A 20,283-nucleotide genomic window follows, 5' to 3' on the forward strand; every position below is an offset into this window, starting at 1 on the left:
TGGACAGATCAGAAGGGACTCCTGCCTTGTTGTCCAGTTGCTTCCTGTGTCTGCCCAGCCAAACAGGAGCTGCTCTGCCCTGCCTTACTCCAGGGTCTTCCTGGTATCCAGCCCAGGGCTGGAATGAAGCCTACTGGGTTCCCTACTGATTGGGTGGAGGATGCTTCCCAAATGCAACAAACAGGTGTACCTGTAAGAAGTCAAGAGCCGCCATAATGCTTCAGAACACAGGTTTGAGCCATTTTGATTCTTTACATCAGGGATCCAGGGTCTCGTGTACCACTCCCTCTGACAAATCAAGAGTCCATCAGAAACTGGTTTCTGCACTTCAGGGACGTGTATACAGCTCTTACAGGTGGCTTCAGCTGGGAGCCCTCCTGAACTAGGAAGGGTCCCTGAGGCACAAAACTCATTCACTGGCTCCCTCATTCAGGCTGATTCAAGACTCAAGGATCCATGCAGTCAGCTGGTAGGGCTAGGTTCCCAGTGGTCATTGGTTAATCAGCTCACCCAGGTGGCATCCAGTTAGTTGGGCATTTTATTCAATCCTTCATTTATTCCTGCAGGCCTCTGTCACAGAACCATTCACCCAACAGATATTTACTGAGAGCCTACTAAGTGCCAGACACTCTCTTCACACAGGAGACAAAACGGATGATAACACAAGGAACACTGGACCCTTGAAACCTACCAGGCTGGTGTTGGGCGGATTCTCAGGAGTTCTGGGGCCTGGAGATCAATGTCCGGCACCTGGCTGAACGCACTTCCCACTCTTCATCTCTTCCTGCTTTGCTCCTTTCGGTGGCTGGAGCTCCCAAGCCACAGGTAGGAAGGTCGAGGCAAGGATGAGGTGGCCACTGGGAAAAGGAGAGACAAAAACAAGAACATAGGGGGAGTGTAGTGGGAAAGGAGCGTGGCCAGGAGCATTTATCCAAGTGGCTACCTTCATTGTCTTAGGGAGAGGGTCCGGCAGAGAGGACAGATGCTTCGAGGCGGAGAAGGGTGGGCCAGCCGCCGGGCCCAGGGGTTCGGCCGGCTCTGCCAGCTAGCCTGGGGTTCTCGGGGCGCTGGCGGGGCGCGGGGCGGCGCGGCGGGGGCGCGCGGCGGGAGGGGCTGTGCGCGGCGCGGCCCCCGAGCGCGCGGGGCCTGGCGAGGAGCGCGCCGGCCCGGCTCGGCGCCGGTACCCCAGGCGCGGGTGGTCGCCCCGCGGCCCCGGGCTGGACCATGGCGACCGACAGTAAGTGCGCTCGGGCGGCGGAGGCCCCGGGTGGGGGGCTGCGGGCCCCGGGGGCGGGAAGTTTTCCTCTTTGTGATGCCCGCCTTTGTGCCGGGCTCGCGGGGGCCGCGGCCGGGTGCCCCCGCGCCCCTCTGCCCATCACCCTCTGCAGCCAGCAGGATCGGAGAGGCACAGGCGGCCCCGGCAGCCCGGTCCCGGAGGGATGCGGTGGAAGGGCGAGCGGCGGACGCCGAGGTGGAGGGGACGCTCGATGCCAACGCAGCCCTTCTGGGGATGCCCCTGGGCCCAGAGCTGGCCTTTTGGGAACCTTGCCATCCAGGCGCCGGGAGCTTATTTAGCGTTGAATTTAAGGTTCGCCCCGAGTGCTGGGGCTGGTTTTGCGTGTTCGCCTTCTGGGGATGAGGGTGGCTTGACTGCTCGGCTGCCCCATGTGTCCACCCGGGCCATGTTCCCAGGGGCCAGAGACCTTATCTGGTCACCATGGACAGCGAACCAGGTGAGCGCGTGGATGTCAGGTTAAAACTACTGAATGGAAGTGTTGGAAGAGGCTGGGTTGGCCTGCTTTTGGCATCTTGGCATCACTGTTTTATTGGCTCAGTGCTTTTGGAAATGGAATCACGTCTACGAAAGCTGGTTAAGTTAGATGTGTCGAAAGCTGGATGCGCATTAGCGGAGCCTCAAAGGGATTGTGTGTGCGTGCGTGTGTGTGCTCAGTCATGTCCGACTCTGCGACCCCATGGACTGTAGCCCGCCAGGTTCCTCTGTCCAAGGAATTTTCCAGACAAGAATACTAGAGTGTGTTGCCAGTTCCTACTTCAGGGGATCTTTCCGACCTAGGGATAGAACTGGCGTCTGTTGCGTCTCCTGCATTGGCAGGCAGATGCCTTATCACTGCGACACCTGGGAAGCCCCATGTTCAACTACTGATTGAAGAATAAAACTTTAGCCCATTGGTTTTGTTTATGGAAAAATGGTAATGATTTTCTACCAGCTTAGCTTTTGAGCTGATTTTTAAGTACGACCTTAATTATGTTTGTTTTCAGTTGGCATGGAGCTGAAAGTATGAAGGTTTCCAGAATGTAGAGGATAATTAGTTTGTCTTTGTTCTTATTCATAAGTAGGGTAAGACACTTACTGTGTGTCCCTACTAGGGAAATGAAAAGAAAGTATTCTCAGCCAGTGTCTTGAAAAATTCTCTCCAGATCTTGACCACGTCTGCAGCTTAAAGATCCACAGTTCTTTTACTGTTAGTGTAAAGGTGATCCTGGAAAGGGCTTCTCCTAGATGCAGAGTTCTTTGGTCAGTTCTCAGCTTGCCTGCATTTTATAATTACTCCCAGAGCTTTCAAAAATCCTTGAGCCTCAGTATTTTTATTTTTTTAAAGTAATACATCTCAGATTTTAATCTGAATCAGAATCTCCTGGAGGGCTTGTTATCACAGGTTGCTGGCTCCCACTTGCAAAATCTGCAATTCAGTAAGTCTGTGTTGTAGCCTGAGAATTGATGTTTTATTCAAGTTTCAGGTGTTGCTGAAGCTACTATGCTCCCTGTCTTCTCTCTGTAGATGTGGGAATGACAGGTGAGAGGCAGGTAGGAGCACGGAGAGACAGTCACTTCTTCAGTCCTGTCAATGTGTTGCAGGTACATGGCATCGTGAACATATATCACACCTGGGCAGTGTTGCCTTTGGGCTACAGTGGACGCTTTCTCTATTTTTGTCCCCAAAGAAATTTACTCTTGAGAGAAAAATTAGTTCTAAAGTTAAGCAAAACCAGAATCCTCTCCAGTTATTCCTGGAAGTAATCCAGAAGGACTTTTTTTATTTTTTTTTTTTTACAAATGTGGTATGTAAAGGTATATAAAATACACAGATATTTTAAAAATATTTGCCTGGCAACTTATAATGTTCACAAGAAGAATGCCCAGACAACATGCCCTCTGAAGGCAGATTCCAGAGGAAGAATGGAGACTCTGAGGGCCTCACCTTGGTTTTCAGAGAGGTGTGATGAAATGGGAAGGATCTTTGAGACCATCAAACTAAACTCCCCTTAGGCAATTCATATTTTTATTTGTAAAATTCAGGTTTATGAGATCTTAAAAGGTTGAAACAATTGGGAGGAACTATAGTGGAAAAAAAAGGAGACTAGTAGGGGATAAAAAACAAACCCAAACTCTGTTAGTATGAGCAGCTTGGTTATTATATAAAGTGGTGGTACTTAAGTATTTGGCCTATGTTTCTTGAGTTTCTCAGTAACAAGTATTCCAGATAGTTTTGTGTTTCCAGATCACAGTGAAGTACTTTTCTCTTTTTCTTCCATTTGTGTCACTTGTTCCATTATTAGTACTTGCCCTTATGAGTCTTTATTGTTAAAGTCACTGTAATCTGTTTAGAAGTGTAATTTCTTAGGAACAGCCAGGCATATTTGGGCAATGTTGGAAATATATAATTGTATTATGCCCTGGCAATCTCGGGCCCTTCTTGCTGTGGATGAATATTTGGTTTTATCAGGAAAACTTCTAGTCCCCATCTGCTTGCTCCTGGTTTACTGGTTGGTTGTCTATCATTTTGGCTGGGTACATCCAGGTTACTACCCCAGAGGCCATTCCTCCTCCTGCTACTGGTCGACAACCTGTACTTTACTTCTTCCCCACCCTACTTATCCCAGCAGTGATTTCTACTCTGTGCCTAGTCCTGGAGGATAGAAGGAAGAGACAGCAGGGGAGGGAAAATCAAATTTAGACCCTACACAGGTGAAGGTTAGCAAGCTCTGCCAAATAGCTACTCAAGATGTTTAGGACTTAGGATGTTGAGTATTTAAAAGAAAATTGCTTGATTGTAGTAAAAGGAACTCAAATTCTTAAGTAAAATTATTTCCAGTCATAATTATTATTAAACAGCTTACAAATAATGCCAACTAAAAAACAGAGACAAAAAGAGTTAGAAAATGACTACTTTGCCACCATCATAAATAAGTAAGTAAGTTAGTGTTAGTTGCTCAGTTGTGACTGACTCTTTGCGACCCCGTGGACTGCAGCCCACAAGGCTCCTCTGTCCATGAGATTTTCCAGGCAAGGATACTGGAGTGGGTTGCCATTTCCTTCTCCAGGGGATCTTCCCAACCCAGGGATTGAACCCAGGTCTCCTGCACTGCAACCGAGCTACAAGGGAAGCCCTTGCAACCATCATAGATTACTGATTCATACAGGAATCATCCGTGGATGCTAAACTATTGTGTGAAAACCTGAACACCAGAATATTTACATTTTGGGGTAATTTCCTCACAGATTTCTTATTAATTGCACAGGGGGAAATGGTAATGTTATAGTGCAGAAACATGGGGTTCGCTACCTTAACCAACCATCAAAGGTAGCATCACTAGTTAGTAATAGGGCAAGCTGGTAACCCGTGCTGCCTGATCTGAAACCTTGAGAAGGATAGAGGGTTACTTATGCCAAAAATGGGTACCCTGGTTCTCATCAGGGAGAAATATCAGACAAACCCACTTTTGGAGACATTTCACAAAAGTCAGTGTCATGAAAGATGGCTGAGGCACTGTTCTAGAATGAAGGAGACTAAAGAGATACGTAAATGCAATAGATGGTTTGGATAAGACCCAAATTAGGAAAAAATGCTACCAAGGACAATATTGTGATAATTGGGAAATCTGAGTATGGATTGTATGTTGGATAATAGCCATGTTGTTGTACAGTCACTAAGTCATGTCCAACTCTGTGACCGCATGGAGTGTAGCACACCAGGCTTCCCTGTCCTTCACTATCTCCTGGAGTGTGCTGAAACTCATGTCCATTGAATCAGGGATGCCATCCAACCATGTCATCCTCTGTCACCCCCTTCTCCTCTTGGCCTCAGTCTTTCCCAGTATCAGGGTCTTTTCCAGAGTTGGCTCTTTGGATCAGGTGGCCAAAGTATCGTAGCTTCAGCTTCAGCACCAGTCCTTCCAATGAATATTCAGGGTTGATTTTCTTTAGGATTGACTGGTTTGATCTCCTTCCTATCCAGGGAACTCTCAAGAGTCTTTTCTAGCACCACAGTTCAAAAGCATCAATTCTTTGGCCCTGAGCTTTCTTTATGGTCCAACACTCACATCCATACATGACTACTGGAAAAACCATAGCTTTGACTAAATGGACCTTTGTCAGCAAAGTGATGTCTCTGCTTTTTAATACACTGTCTAGATTTGTCATAGCTTTTCTTCCAAGGAGCAAGCATCTTTTAATTTCATGGCTGCAATCACAGTCTGTAGTGATTTTGGAGTCCAAGAAAATGAAATCTGCCACTGTTTCCCCATCTATTTTCCATGAGGTGATGGGACTGGATGCCATGATCTTCGGTTTTTGAATATTGAGCTTTAAGTCAGCTTTTTCCCCTCTCCTCTTTCGCCTTTATCAAGAGGCTCTTTAGTTCCTTTTCACTTTTTGCCATTAAAATAGCCTTGTATCAATGCTAAATTCCGTAAATAGGATGTTTTAACTGCAGTTTGGAAGGGACCATCTTTCTTAGGAGAAACTGGAGTCTTTAGGGGTAAAGGGACATGATGTCTGCAACAAAATCTCAAATGGTTTAGGAGAAAAATGCTCATGTGTATGTGTGCACTTGTGTGTGTATGTGTGTTATACAAGAAAAGAGAGAAAATGTGCCAGACCTTAGCATTTGGTGAATCTAGGAGTTCTTTGTACTATTCTTCCAAGTCTTCTGTAAATTTGCAAATCAAAACATATGGTTCCATGTAAATTTTAGGATTATTTGTTCTAGTTCTGTGAAAAATGTCATGGGTAATTTCCTGAGTGTTCATTGGAAGGACTGATGTTGAAGCTGAAACTCCAATACTTTGGCCACCTGATGCGAAGAGCTGACTCATTTGAAAAGACCCTGATGCTGGGAAAGATTGAGGGTGGGAAGAGAAGGAGATGACAGAGGATGAGATGGTTGGATGGTATCATTGACTCAATGGATATGAGTGTGGGTAGACTCCAGGAGTTGGTGCTGGACAGGGAGGCCTGGGGTGCTGCAGTCCATGGGGTCACAAAGAGTCAGACATGACTGAGCAACTGAAATGAACTGAATTTGATAGCTCAGTCATATCTGACTCTTTGCAGCTGCATGGACTGTAGCCCGCCAGACTCCTCTGTTCATGGGATTTTTCAGGCTAGAATACTGGAGTGGGTTGCCATTTCCTCCTCTGGGACATCTTCCTGACCCAGGGATCGAACCAGTGTCTCCTGCATTGGCAGGAGGATTTTTTACCCTTGAGTCACCTGGTAGGGATTGTATTAAATCTGTGGATTGCTTTGGGTAGTATGGCCATTTTAATAATATTCAGTTCAGTTCAGTTGCTCAGTTGTGTCTGACTCTTTGTGACCCCATGAGCTGCAGCATACCAGGCTTCCCTGTTCATCACCAACTCCTGGAGCCTACTCAAACTCATGTCCATTGTGTCAGTGATGCGATCCAACCATCTCATCCTCTGTCATCCTCTTCTTGAAACAGTATTAATTCTTCCAATCTAAGATCATTGGATATCTTGTCATTTCCTTGAATCATCTTCAATTTCCCTTATTAATGTTTTATAGTTCTTAGCATACAATTCTTTTAACCTCCTCAATCAGGTTTATTCCTATGTATTTTTCTTTTTTTAGTGTGATTTCTAAAAGGAATTGCTTTTTTTAAACATCCCCTTTCTGACATATATGTGTAACTGAATCACTTTGGTATATGACAGAAATGAACACAATATTGTGAATCAACTATACTTCTATTAAAAAAAAATAAAAAACAACAGTCTGGGATGTTGATTTTTAACTCTAGGCATTTTTGTCTAATATTTTGGAGTTTACTTATTGAGCAAAATAATACTGAAAGACTTAATTCTGGACTCCTAAATCTGGTTTGAGATGATAATGTTCACAAAACTTTTTATTGTGGAGAATTTCATATACATATGAAAGAACCGAGAATAGGATAATGAACCCAATGTACTCAGGTAACCCAGCTTTAAAAATTATCAGCATTTTGCATCTGCCTATCTTCACACCCCCTTTTTAGGTGCTGTTTTTGAAAGCAATTCCAAGATATCATGTTATTTCAATCACCGATGGTTAGTATGCCTCTGTGTACACTTTTTTCTTCCCATAACCCCCATGCTGCTCTTGCACTTAAGAGAAGTAACGATTCTGCAATTAGTGATGATAATGTTTAGAACTTGTTAGCGATGCAAGATAGTAACCAGAGTTCTGAGAAATGCTCTGATTTGACATGTATGGGTTGTGGATTTGTTCTAAGTTTGAAAAGTTGAGAGAGCCTGGGTAATTACAAATGGTGTAGAAGAAAGGGTATGAGAAGCTGCTTATTCTTGTTTTGTTTTGCAAACACCTCCTCCTGTTTTTAAACCAAGAATTAAATTCCAGGAAAAAACATAAATATGGGTACGGAGACAGTGTTCTGAACTGATTTACTCATTTGATGCTACCCTGATGAAATGTTCTGAAAGTTAGAATGATTAATTTCATACTATTTAGAATTCCCCAAGTTTAAATTTCAGCATGGCATCTTTGATTTAGAAAGCTCAGTGAAGTTTTTTCTTGACTGAGCTGACTTTCTAATGTTTTGAAATAGAAATGGGCCAAATCTCTTGGGAGGAGTGAACCTCCTAAGTGTGGGTAGATGTGGATGGCAGTTGTTCTTTTAGGTCCCTAGGGTATCATTTAGTAATTAACTACTATGGTTTAGCCTTATGGGTTGGTTAAAACATGCCCATTATGCCATTTGACAATGGTTATCTGTATGTTAAAATGATCATAAAATTGATTGATAGCTCTTTGTAATAAATTAGGGCAGTTTCTGAAGCTCATATATATTGCAAATAAAGTTCTTATCAACCTTCCATTAAGGGACTATACACAACTGATTTTAGGCACTTTAAATTTAAGCACAGATACCATTCCTTTACTTTTTTTTTTTTTTTTTTGCTGATCTGTGCAGCATGTGGGATCTTAGTTCTCCAACCCAGGATCAAATCCGTGCCCCCTGCATTGGGAGTGTAGGGACTACTACACTCTACTGGACTGCCAGGGAACCCCCTTCATTAGATTTTCTTACTGCCAGAGTATATTATTTTTGAGAGTTCTGATTTTAGGAATGCACTAAATCACATTTTATACTTTAACTTACAATGGAGCAAAGATTAAGAGACATATAATGATTTTATCTACCCTATTTGAAAAAATTTCCCTGGCTTACATACTAATATATTTATACACTACCTTAATTATAATCTTTTTACCAGTCAAAGTTAGATTTTCAATTGACTTAGCTCAATAGAAATTTCGAGCTTGAGGAACTCAGTGTGGGATGGTGGAAGACAGCACAGACCCAGTTTCAGAGCTACCCACATTCCAAACTCTGGCCCTGCCATTCTGGCTGCATAACCTTAGGAAGTTGTTTTAACTTCCCAGAGGTGTGTCTTATTCCACATGAAGAGTTGCAAGAATTAACTGAGCTTGTGCACACAGTAGCCATTAAATATTTCTCTTCTCATTCCCTACAACATTCTTCCTGTAATGTGTACCTTGTGTTACAAGAACAATCTGACCTTCAGAAATGGGGTCCCCAGTCATTGGTTCCATTTTTCCTTGTGAAGAATATAAAGAAAGTTGCTCAGTTGTGTCCGACTCTTTGCGCCCCCGTGGACTGTAGCCTGCCAGACTCCTCCATCCATGGAATTTTCCAGACAAGAATACTGAAATGGGTTGCCATTCCCTTCTCCAGGGGATCTTCCCTAGCCAGGGATCGAACCTGGGTCTCCCACACTGCAGGCAGACTCTTTACCGTCTGAGCCACCAGGGACTGCTGAAGAATATAAAGTGAAGACCAAATGACCTGTTTGGAAATGAAGACTCCAAGGAAGAGACTCGAGGAAAAATCACCTGAAGGTACAGAACTCAGATTTTAAATAGAAGTATTGATGGGCTTCCCAAGTGGCTCAGTGGTAAAGAATCTGCCTGCAGTGCAGGAGATGTAAGTTCAGTTTCTGGGTGGGGAAGATCCCCAGGAGAAGGAAATGACAACCCATTCCAGTATTCTTGCCTGAGAAACCCCATGTACAGAGGAGCTTGGTGGGCCACAGTCTGTGGGGTCGCAGAAGTCGTGGGGACACGACTGAGCAACTAAACAGCAACATTAATTGTGATGTGTTCTTCCCTGAGGCTTATCATTTTGCACAAATGTGATGCGACACATGGGCTTGTGGTGCATGTGCACACGTACAGCTTTGAACAACTTGTGAGGTTTCAGTGCCGGGCATTTAGAGGGGTCCAATAACTACCATTTTTATTGAAGATCCAGGAGGATTCTGGGACCGTCTCTGCTGATTGGCTCTTGGGGGCCTCTCTGGGCTTTGTGATGTGCCCCTCGTGTGTGGCCATGACTGATGGGCAGCTGTAGCACCGGGTGGAGGTTGCTTCACGGTGTATCCTCAGCGTTTGATGCCCTCCTGGCTCTCAAGTCTCAAAAAAGCTTGTCCAATAATGGTGATAAACCTGAGCATATTGCTGGTGGTCTAAAAAGGCTTAACCTTCTAGTAATGCCCGTGTGTAATGACCTCATCTGCCTGCTCTCTCTATCGGTCCTGACTTTGGCCATCCAGGCTCTGAGAGTAGCCTGCCTTTGTCTCACTTGTGCCACTGGGGGGCTGGTCTCTGCACATCTTGATAGTTCCGTGGTTTCCCTTGCTTCCCAGCTCATGCTTTAATCTTTGTACCTGCCAATCATGATTTTCCTTTGGTTTCACTGTTCCTTTGGGTTTTGCCTGAGATACACTGCTCTGTCCGTCTCAGGTTTGTAGAGTCCCCAGAAGTTAGGTTGTCTTCAACCAGCCCTCTCCTGCTTCTCCATGGAGGTAGAGGACAACCCTCAGCCCCTACCACCCTTTCCTCAGGCTATTTAGAGGTTCACTGCTATGTTTTCCCTAATGGGTCTGTTTGTACAGAGTCAGCTGTTAGAGTTTAGGCATGATAATTACCATCATAATTATAGCTATATGTGTTATATTTCTTTGTGCTTTCCCTTTATTTTTTATCTATTACTGAATAGCAAATTACAACAAACTCAGTGGATTAAAACAACACACATTTGTTATCCCTCTAGGCCAAGAGTCTGGGCAGGCTTCTGAAAGTCAGGAGTCTTGCAAGGTTGCAATTAAGGTGTCAGCCAGGGTTGGATTCTCATCTGAAGAACTGAGGCTTGACTGGGGAAGGATCCCCTTCTAAGCTAACATAGTATCACCAAGACTCAGGCCCTGTAAATACTCAGGCTGGTGGGCTGATGGACTGAGAACGTCAGTTTCTTGCTGGCTCTTGACTAGAGGTCATCCTTAGATACTAGCCTCAACAATATGGCCACTTTATCAAAGTTAGGAAGGAACAGAATCTCCTAGAAAGACAGGCATTAACAATCCTTGTCATATTCTGTTGGTTGGAAGCAAGTTATAGATTCTGCCTAAACTTGAAGGGATTGAACAAGAGTGGACAACTAGGAGATGGGGACAATTGAAGACCGTCTTGAATTCTGTCTGCCATACTCCCATTAAACTTTTTAATCTATATCTTCAATTGGACTTTTTTTTGGAGTATCACATTCCTCTTTAAAACTTTAGACAACATTAGGTTGTTAAGGTCCTGATGATAATTGCCTTCCTTAGAAACTAATGGCCCTCCCACCTACAGAGAGCTGATGTGCTGTAGGAAGGATGGTGGTAGAAGAGGGGCAGGGAAGGTAATGTTTGACCTTTAGCTATTATTGGGAAAGTCATATCCGAATATATACTGCTTTAGGGAGCTTGAAATAAGCCGAAGCCTGTATGCTTAGTGAATTCATTTCATGAAAGCTGTTAGAAATTTATAAAAATTAAAATACCCAAAGTCTTATTTTTGGGAGTTAAAAAGTAAAGGAAAACAGGACAAACTAAAATTTGGGTTGAAAGCTGGTGAAGGACACAGACTGAGAAAAATAAGGGGATGAGAATTGTATCAATCCTCTCTTAGGGACAAAAGGATTTTAATTTCATTAAGCCGCCTTGCTTGTGTGTGAGGCATTACATGGGAGATTACATGTAAATAATAAGAGATTATTTAAAGTTTAAGCCTCTATATGCTTGTACTGTATTCTCTTTCCAGTGATTTTATTCATTTTAAATCATTGTTTTTGAGTTAGTAACAGGGTGACAGATACCTGAAAACTGGATAGTTCCTGACTGGCTGATAGTTTTGTGTAATGACAAACTACTGTTTGAATTCTTGCTTTACAATTATTGACTCTAAGTTAGAGCTTAGAAAATGAAGCTATCATAAAAAGTTTTGCCTGATGGAAAGTATTGATTTTGATTGCATGTCTCTTTCTTGAAACTTGGAACACTTTCATTTTTGGTTGCTATTTATCACCTGAAAGCTATTCTATAGTGAAAGAGCTGTAACTAGAGTCATTAGCTCCTTGTAATTGAGGTAAGACTATCCTAGTCTTTAGAAATTGAGTTAGATCCTTGAGACAAACATTTCTGTTTTTATCCAGTAAAATCAGCCTATGTAAAATGAAAGGGAAGGACTCCCCCTGGTGGTGGACTTTGCTGGCTAAGACTCTACACTCCCAAAGCAGAGGACCCAGGTTCAATCCCTAGTCAGGGAACTAGGTCCTGTATGCCACAGCAAAGACCCGGTACAGCCAAATAAATATTAAAAGGAATAAAACGAAAGGGAGAGTCTGAAATCATTTTATTAAAAAGGTGTCTCTCCTACATTGTGGTCCAAACCACATGCTGTTTTCTCTCTGAAGTCTTTATCACTCTCCCAAACAGAATCCATCATTTATTGTATATAAATTTCTTAAGTTATATTTTTCTATTTTAACCCCTGTCTGTTCTATATGCCTCTTGAGGAAATGATCTACTTTTATGTATATTTCCTCAACTTTGTCATTCTACTGAATAAGCATGGTGGCCTGCATAGACTAACCATGCACATGTTTGCTAAATTCAGTCTATTTCTCTACTGTGAGCCTCCTCTTTTTCCTGGATGCCATCCTTTACTCACTTCTCACAGTGTGGACCTGGGAACCCAGGGTGGTCAAAGTGCCTAAGAATTATAGAGGGTCTGTAAGGTCAAAACACCTTTTATGCTGTCATTGACCCTTGAACAAAGTTTTCTGTTTCTCACTCTGCATACATACTTATAGGCCCAGCTTCTATGATTCTGTGAGTTTGGGAGGTGAAGGTATCCAGTGGTCTTTCCCTTCATTATCTGGGCTCTTCCTGAAGACCCTGTTTTCAGTACAGAACTTCATCCTTAACACCAGATGACTGGTTTCCAAACCCAGAGCCTCTCTGCCGTAGTGTCTCTGTCAGTGCAGGCCACCATAATAGAATAACACAGACTGAGTGGCTTAAGCAACAGTTTCTCCTGATTTTGGAGGCTGGAAGTCTAAGATCAAGGTGCCCACAGGGCTGGTTTCTGGCGAGGATCCTCTTCCTGACTTGCAGATGGCTGCCTTCTCACTGTGTCCTCTTATGTCTCCTCCTCTTGATAAGACATCGGCCTTTTGAATTAGGGCCCCATTCATATGACCTCATGTTACCTTAATTACATCTTTACAGGCCCTGTCTCTGAATACAATCACATTAGGGGTTAGTGAATTACGCATTTTAGGGGAGCACAGTTCAGTTGCTAGTGTTAGGAAAGAAATAGTCCTCTGGCTTCATTAGCAGAAGCCGGGGCCTTCTGGATTCTGAGTGCTTTACAAGTCCTTCAGCCCATTCCTCTGTTTCAGTCTTGGTCCCTCTTTGCCACTTATAATTACAGAGTCATTCGGGGATTCTACAACATGTATTGGCTTGCTTATTGTGATGTATCCCCTGTAGTAGTTTGGGGAAAGATGAGCAAGATTTGGTTTTTTGCTATCTCCTTCCAATCTTCCAATGATGTGTTGATCTTTTCACCTACTCTTGTTTCTCCCTTGCTCTTTTAGTTTAGTTTTAGTTTAGCTTTTAGTCTGGTTTTTACCTTTTCTCTAGTTTCAGAGATGCAGAAATGGAGATAAATGCAAGTGCACTTATATGTAGATTCTAAAATATACAACACACAAATGAATTTAAAAAGAAGCAGACTCATAGATATAGAGAACAAACTATTGATTATCTTGTTGCCTAACATAGTTGCACAGGAATTATAATGTACATACTTAAATTTTCTCAGTCTACTTCTAATCAATATTGTGTTATTTCAATGGAATGTAGAAATCTTACCACCATTTAAGTCCCTAGTGACTCCCTCCCCAACCCCTTATATTTTCTAGTTATATATTTTATTCACATCTTTTAAGGACTGAATTGTGTCCCTCAAAAATTCATGGGTGGAAATCTTAACTCCCAGAACTTTAGAATGTGACTGTATTTGGCAATAGAACCTTTAAAGAGGTAAAATTAAAAGTTAAGTTAAAATGAAATCATTAGGGTGGGCCCTAATCCAGTATGACTGGTGTCCTTATAAGAAGAGGAAATCTGGACATAGAGGGAAGAGAATGTGAAGACATGAGGAGAAGACAGCCATCTACCAGCATGAGAGAGGCTTCAGAGGAAATCACATCTGCAACACTTTGAGCTCAGATTTTTAGACTCCAGAATTGTGAGAAAATAAATTCATATTGTTTAAACCACCCAGTCTGTGGTACTTTGTTTTGGCAGCCCTAACAAACCACTACACGTACATTGAAAATCCCATAAGACAGAGTTAGAAGTTTTGCTTTCAAAAGTCAAACATATTTTAAAGAACTCAAGAGAATTGTTTATTACATTCACCCAAATATTTATCATCTTTGTTACTGTTCTTCATTCCTGATAATCCAAATATTTCCCGGTTCTTTAATTTTATCACTTGAAAAAAAAAAAGTGTCACTTCTTCCTGGTCTCCATTATTTCAGATGAGAAACACACCGTCTGAGTCGTTATTCCATTATAGGTAGCAATGCATTGTTTCTCTCTGACTACTTTCAGGATGTTTTGTTGTCTTTAGTTTTTAGAAATTTAAGTCTGGGTGTGGATTTCTTGGGCTTTTCCTATTTGGGATTTATTCAGCTTCTTGATTTTTTAGATTTATGTCTTTCTCCAAGTATGGGAAATTTTGTTGTTATTTCTTTTCTTTAAAATGTATTTATCTACTTTTGGCTGTGCTGGGTCTTTGTTGCTGCATGCAGGCTCTAGTTACAGCGAGATGGCTTACTCTCTAGCTGTGGTGCACGGGCTTCTCACTGCAGTGGCTTCTCTTGTCGTGAGACATGGGCTCTGGGGCATTCGGGCTCAGTGGTTGTGGCGCACGACTTAGATCGTTGCCTCGTGGCTTGTGGAATCTTCCCAGACCAGGCATCAAACCCAAGTACCCTGCACTGACAGGCAGATTCTTAACCACTGAATTACCAGGGAAGTCCATCAGTCGTAATTTTTCGAATAGTTTTTCAGTCCTGTGTTCTTTCTCCCCACCTTCTGGGATTCTGATGGCACAAATGCTGGATCCTTTGAAAAGCTACCCTTTTCTCTCTATTGTTTGGACTGAACAATTTCTGTTGATAAATCTTTAAGGTCCCTTGAAGACCTTGGATTCTTCTGTCATTTCCATTTGGCCACTGAACGCAATGATTTTAAAAAAAGATTTTTGGTTACTGTATTTTTCAGTTCCAATAGTTCTACTTCATTGTTCTTTATATCTTCAGTATGTTTCTGAGACTTGATTTTCCATTTGTTTGAAGAGGTTTTATCATTTTTGTTTAGAGCATTTTAGAAATAACTGCTTTAAAATCTTTGCCATGTGATTCCAACATATGTGTCCTCTTAGTGTTACTGTTGATTGTCTTGTTCTTGTTTGAGATTTCCTATTTTTGGTATGATAAATACGTTTGGGTTGTATCTTAGACATTTTGAGTATTACATGAGACTGCCTCCAAAAGTATCATGTTTAAGTAGGAACCAATCAGCCAGCTTAGGTTCAAAACTCATGTTCTCAGCCTTTTATGGGCTGTGGTTTGACTGTCAGTTTGGTTTTCATAGCCTTTGTTATGTGCCGGGGTACAGCTCCGGCTGATCCAGGGTATTTGAAGGAGAGACGGCATAGGCGACCTATTTATTCAAATATTTATCAAAGATATAAAGAGTAATAGAATGAGGATAGCTCAGTGAGAAAATTCAGTGGAGAAAAGAGGCTGAGTAGCTTGGTTTACGCGGGAGACAAATAAAACTTCAAGACAAGAAGTTTGCACCACTTACGTAGGCCGCAGGCGTCCTTCCGTTCTCCCGAAGGACAGGAGACACTGAGGCCTTCCCGGTCGGATCTTAGAAGCCCAGGCATAATTAGTAAGCATGGTGGGTTCCGCGCTCCAGATGGAGACTCAGCCAGAGTGAGAGAGAGAGCGACATGGGGAGACCAAGTTTCAGTGAACAAGGCCCGCACTTTATTTTCCAAAGTAGTTTTTATACCTTAAGTTATGCATAGAGGATAATGGGGGAAGGGGTGGAGTCATGCAAGGACAGCAGTTCCTGGTCCTAATCGAAGCCAGACTTTCAAACTTATCATATGCAAAAGTTCAGGTGATTTACATCATCTTCTGGCCAGGAGACCTGTTAACATTTTAAGAAACTTATTTTTCTCTAAAGGTGATTATTCCAAAGTCAGGAGCCACCCTCCAAAAGCATTAAATAAAGTTGCATTCCTATAGGGCAAAGGTGTGGTGGGCTCAATCAAGAAAAGAATTAACTCAAGGGTCCAAGGTTACAAACATTAAAGCTACTACTTACGCCAATTATATTAATCAATACACTGCCAGGGACACAGCAGGTAAGAGATATGGAGACTTAGCAGCAAACATTGGCCCAATAAGTGAAAAACCCTTCACCAATACAATTTCTAATCAATCTTTTAACTACTCAAAGGAATCTGTGTTTAGACAGTTTAGAACATCTCCTGCCTTTCACAGTTGGGAGGCTCTGAACAATCACATGTGGCCGGAAAAACCTATTCAGGCAGGCTAGAGGATTTCCAAAGGAGTTTGTAGGTTGAAACACTGTCACACCCAGGAATTATTAACTGGAGCTGTAAGCTAACTCTTTTTTCAGAGAGAGGTAGTGGGGGACAGCCCCCCCGTAAAGTCAGAGGTGTAGGTGAAAGCACAAAGCAGAAAGTAGGCAGACTCTGGTTTTGGGGGTAGATGCTCGAGAATTTCCAGGGGGACTCCTGAGGCTCGATCCCGCCTTTGCATATGCCGAGCCTCCTTCCTCATGACCTTTGTCATGGGTGAAGCTCCTCACGCTGGCTCCCAGCAGTGATAGAATTCTAGTTGAGCTATTCCAGATCCTGAAAGATGATGCTGTGGAAAGTGCTGCACTCAATATGCAATATGCACTCAATATGCAATATGCCGGCTCCTGGCAGTTATGCTATTCTGGTCTGCTCTGATTGATTACCCACAGGCTAATTTGAAACCTGGGTGGTATTTCTCATTATAGCTCAGTTCTCAAACTTCTTCTGTATTGATTTAGATTGATTCCATGCATAGACCATTTGGCTTCCCTGGTTGCTCAGACAGTGAAGAATCTACCTGCAATGCAGGAGATGTGGGTTCAGTCCCTGGAATCTACCTGCAATGCAGGAGATGTGGGTTCAGTCCCTGGGTTGGGAGGATCCCCTGGAGGAGGAAATAGCAACCCATTCTAGTAATTTTGCCTGGGAAATCCCATGGACAGAGGAGCCTGATGGGTTATAGTCCGTGGGGTCGCAAAGAGTCGGACATGACTGAGTGACTAACACTTTCTTTCTTTTCATGGACCATTTAGGTTATACAAATTTTCATATATGACCATTTCATGTACAGATTTATGAGATTCCTTTATCCAGTTTCCTCTTCTCTGTGTCTTTGGTTCTCTCTAGTTGAAAGGAGGTGGGTGCTGGCCTGTTTGCTCTCCTTTACTTGGTACAGTGCCTGTGGTGGTCAACAGGGTTTCTCTATGTGCTGTGTGGCCTCTGTGGGAACTATGCCCAGGAAGAGAGGAAGGGGCACTGTCTTATTCCTTTTATCTTAGTGCCAAGCAGGCATGGTCAATGGGGCTACATCCACCATCTCTGCAGCACCTGGTGGGAGGGGAGATGAATGCTGTCTCTGCTCAATTAGCGTGGGGCAAGGAAGGTCAGCAGTGTTCCTCCTTTGGCCTTCAGCAGTGCCTGGGAGGAGGCCGAGCGATGTGGCTGTGTCGTGATGTTTTCTAGAGTAGGCTAGGCTTATTCGAGAGGGTTCATTCCTCTAGGGCTATCCTTTTTAAGTCCTGTGGCTAGAGAGAGCAGCTCTCAATTAGGGATGATATGCCCTTCAGGTGATACTTGACAGTGTCTGAAGACATTTTTTGTTGTCACAACTGATGTTGTTATTGGCATCTAGTGGCCAGAGGCCAGGGATGCTGCTAAATACATATCAGGGCCCCAACAACAGAGGGATTTCTGGCCGAAATGTCAATAGTGTCAAGGTTGAGAAACCCTGAACCACAGAGAGTATATTTTTCTTGCAGCTTTTTAAAAAAATATATTTATTCCAACTTCTCCAGAAATGGAAGTCCCCTCAATATTTTAATGTATTATTTATTTTTTAGTCCTTTGGCATCTATCATTGATGAGTAACATAATTTATTTTGGGGGGCTCCAAAATCACTGCAGATGGTAATCGCAGCTATGAAATTAAAAGACGCTTACTCCTTGGAAGGAAAGTTATGACCAACCTAGATAGCATATTGAAAAGCAGAGACATTACTTTGCCAACAAAGGTCCGTCTAGTCAAGGCTATGGTTTTTCCAGTAGTCATGTATGGATGTGAGAGTTGGACTGTGAAGAAAGCTGAGCACCAAAGAACTGATGCTTTTGAACTGCAGTGTTGGAGAAGACTCTTGAGAGTCCCTTGGACTGCAAGGAGATCCAACCAGTCCATTCTGAAGGAGATCAGTCCTGGGTGTTCTTTGGAAGGAATGATGCTAAAGCTGAAACTCCAGTACTTTGGCCACCTGATGCGAAGAGTTGACTCATTGGAAAAGACTGTGATGCTGGGAGGGATTGGGGGCAGGAGGAGAAGAGGACGACAGAGGATGAGATGGCTGGATGGCATCACTGACTCGATGGACGTGAGTCTGAGTGAACTCCGGAAGTTGGTGATGGACAGGGAGGCCTGGCATGCTGTGATTCACGAGGTCACAAAGAGTTGGACATGACTTGAGTGACTGAACTGAACTGAACATAATTTATAATTTAAGGTAAAATGTCTTATCTCTGATTTTAATAATTCCCCTTTTTCTTTTATGTTAAGTTTAACCTTTATGTGTATAGGTGTGCATTTTTTTTAAAGACAATATTTTTTTGGAGCAGTGTAAGGTTCACACACACACAAAAAAATTGAGAGGCAAGTACAGAGATTTCCTGTATACTACGGCCCCCACACATGCATAGCCTGTCCCATTGTCAGCATCACTTGTTATCAAGGCTGAACCTTTGGTGACTGTCCAAATCCAGTTGCACCAGGAATCTGGACAATGTATAATGACATATACCCATTATTATTGTCATGCAAAGTATACTTCCTCTTTGGAAGTGGTATCTCATTGTTTTAATTCACATTTTCCGGATGAGATATTTTCATACGCTTGTTTTACATCTGAATATATTTTTTTCGTGAGGTGCTCACGAAAATTTGGTCTATTTTTAAAAATTTCATTTTTAATTGGAAATGAATTGCTTTACAGCATTGTGTTGGTTTCTGCTGGATAATAACATAAATCAGCCATAAGCATACATACATCCCCTCCCTCTTGAACCTTCCTGGTCTATTTTTAAAAATTTGAGTGGTTTGTTTTCTTCTTGTTGAGGTATATAATTCCTTGTATATTTTGGATAGCTCTCCTTTATCAGATGTGTCTTTTACAAATATTTCCTTCTAATCCATGGCTTGTTTTCTACTTCTCTTGACGTTGTCTTTCACAGGTCAGAAGTTTTTACTGAAGTCCAGTTTATCTGTTCTTTCATGGGTCCTGCCTTTTGTGTTGTATCTAAAAAGGCATCACCATATCCAAGGCCAGTTAGGTTTTCTCCTATGTTATCTTCTAGGAGCTGGATACTTATGTGTTTTACATTTATGTTTATAATCTTTTTCAAATTATTTTTTTGTGAAGAATGTAAGGTCTGTGTCTAGATTAATTTTTTTTGTATGTGATGTCCAGTTGTTCCTGTACCATTTGTTGAAGAGACTATCTGTGCTCCATTATAATGCCTTTGCCTTTGTCAAAGATCGGTTGACTATTCGGAGTCTATTTCTGGGCTGTCTTTTCTGTTCCACTAGTCTGTTTATTCTTCCTCCAATACTACACTGTTTTGATTACTGTAACTACTAGTTAATCTAATATTCAGGTAACTTAAATCTTCCAACTTTGTTCTCCTTAAGTATTGTGTTGTCCATATTGGGTCTTTTTGCCACACCACACAAACTTTAGAATCAGTTTGTTGATACCATAATAGAACTTGTTCAGTTCAGTTCAGTCGATCAGTCATGTCCGACTCTTTGCGACCCCATGAATCGCAGCGTGCCAGGCCTCCCTGTCCATCACCAACTCCCGGAGTTCACTCAGACTCACGTCCATCGAGTCAGTGATGCCATCCAGCCATCTCATCCTCTGTTGTCCCCTTCTCCTCCTGCCCCCAATCCCTCCCAGCATCAGAGTCTTTTCCAATGAGTCAACTCTTCACATCAGGTGGCCAAAGTACTGGAGTTTCAGTTTTAGCATCATTCCTTCCAAAGAACACCCAGGACTGATCTCCTTTAGGATGGACTGGTTGGATCTTCTTGCAGTCCAAGGGACTCTCAAGAGTCTTCTCCAACACCACAGTTCAAAAGCATCAATTCTTTGGTGCTCAGCTTTCTCCACAGTCCAACTCTCACATCCATACATGACCACTGGAAAAACCATAGC

At 42.7% G+C, this 20,283-nt stretch overlaps 1 protein-coding gene and 1 long non-coding RNA gene across 2 annotated transcripts in view; one reads left to right on the forward strand and one right to left on the reverse strand.

The window, feature by feature from the left end:
* Positions 1–219: 219 nt before the first annotated feature.
* LOC139185162 (uncharacterized) lies at positions 220–1,060 on the reverse strand. The gene is made up of 2 exons (XR_011568689.1): positions 944–1,060; positions 220–857 (listed from the first exon to the last, which is right to left on the reverse strand). It is a non-coding gene; the product is annotated as an uncharacterized lncRNA (long non-coding RNA).
* Positions 1,061–1,154: 94 nt separating this feature from the next.
* The window catches only part of SYT16 (synaptotagmin 16), a 308,143-nt gene continuing 289,014 nt past the window's right edge, over positions 1,155–20,283 (forward strand). The window contains exon 1 of the mRNA XM_070797699.1: positions 1,155–1,237. Within this exon, the coding sequence (XP_070653800.1) occupies positions 1,225–1,237 (13 nt within the window). The 5' untranslated portion in view covers positions 1,155–1,224. The remainder of the gene's footprint in view (positions 1,238–20,283) is intronic.

Source organism: Bos indicus, chromosome 10 (assembly GCF_029378745.1).
Source record: "Bos indicus isolate NIAB-ARS_2022 breed Sahiwal x Tharparkar chromosome 10, NIAB-ARS_B.indTharparkar_mat_pri_1.0, whole genome shotgun sequence".
NCBI classification, from domain to species: domain Eukaryota; kingdom Metazoa; phylum Chordata; class Mammalia; order Artiodactyla; family Bovidae; genus Bos; species Bos indicus.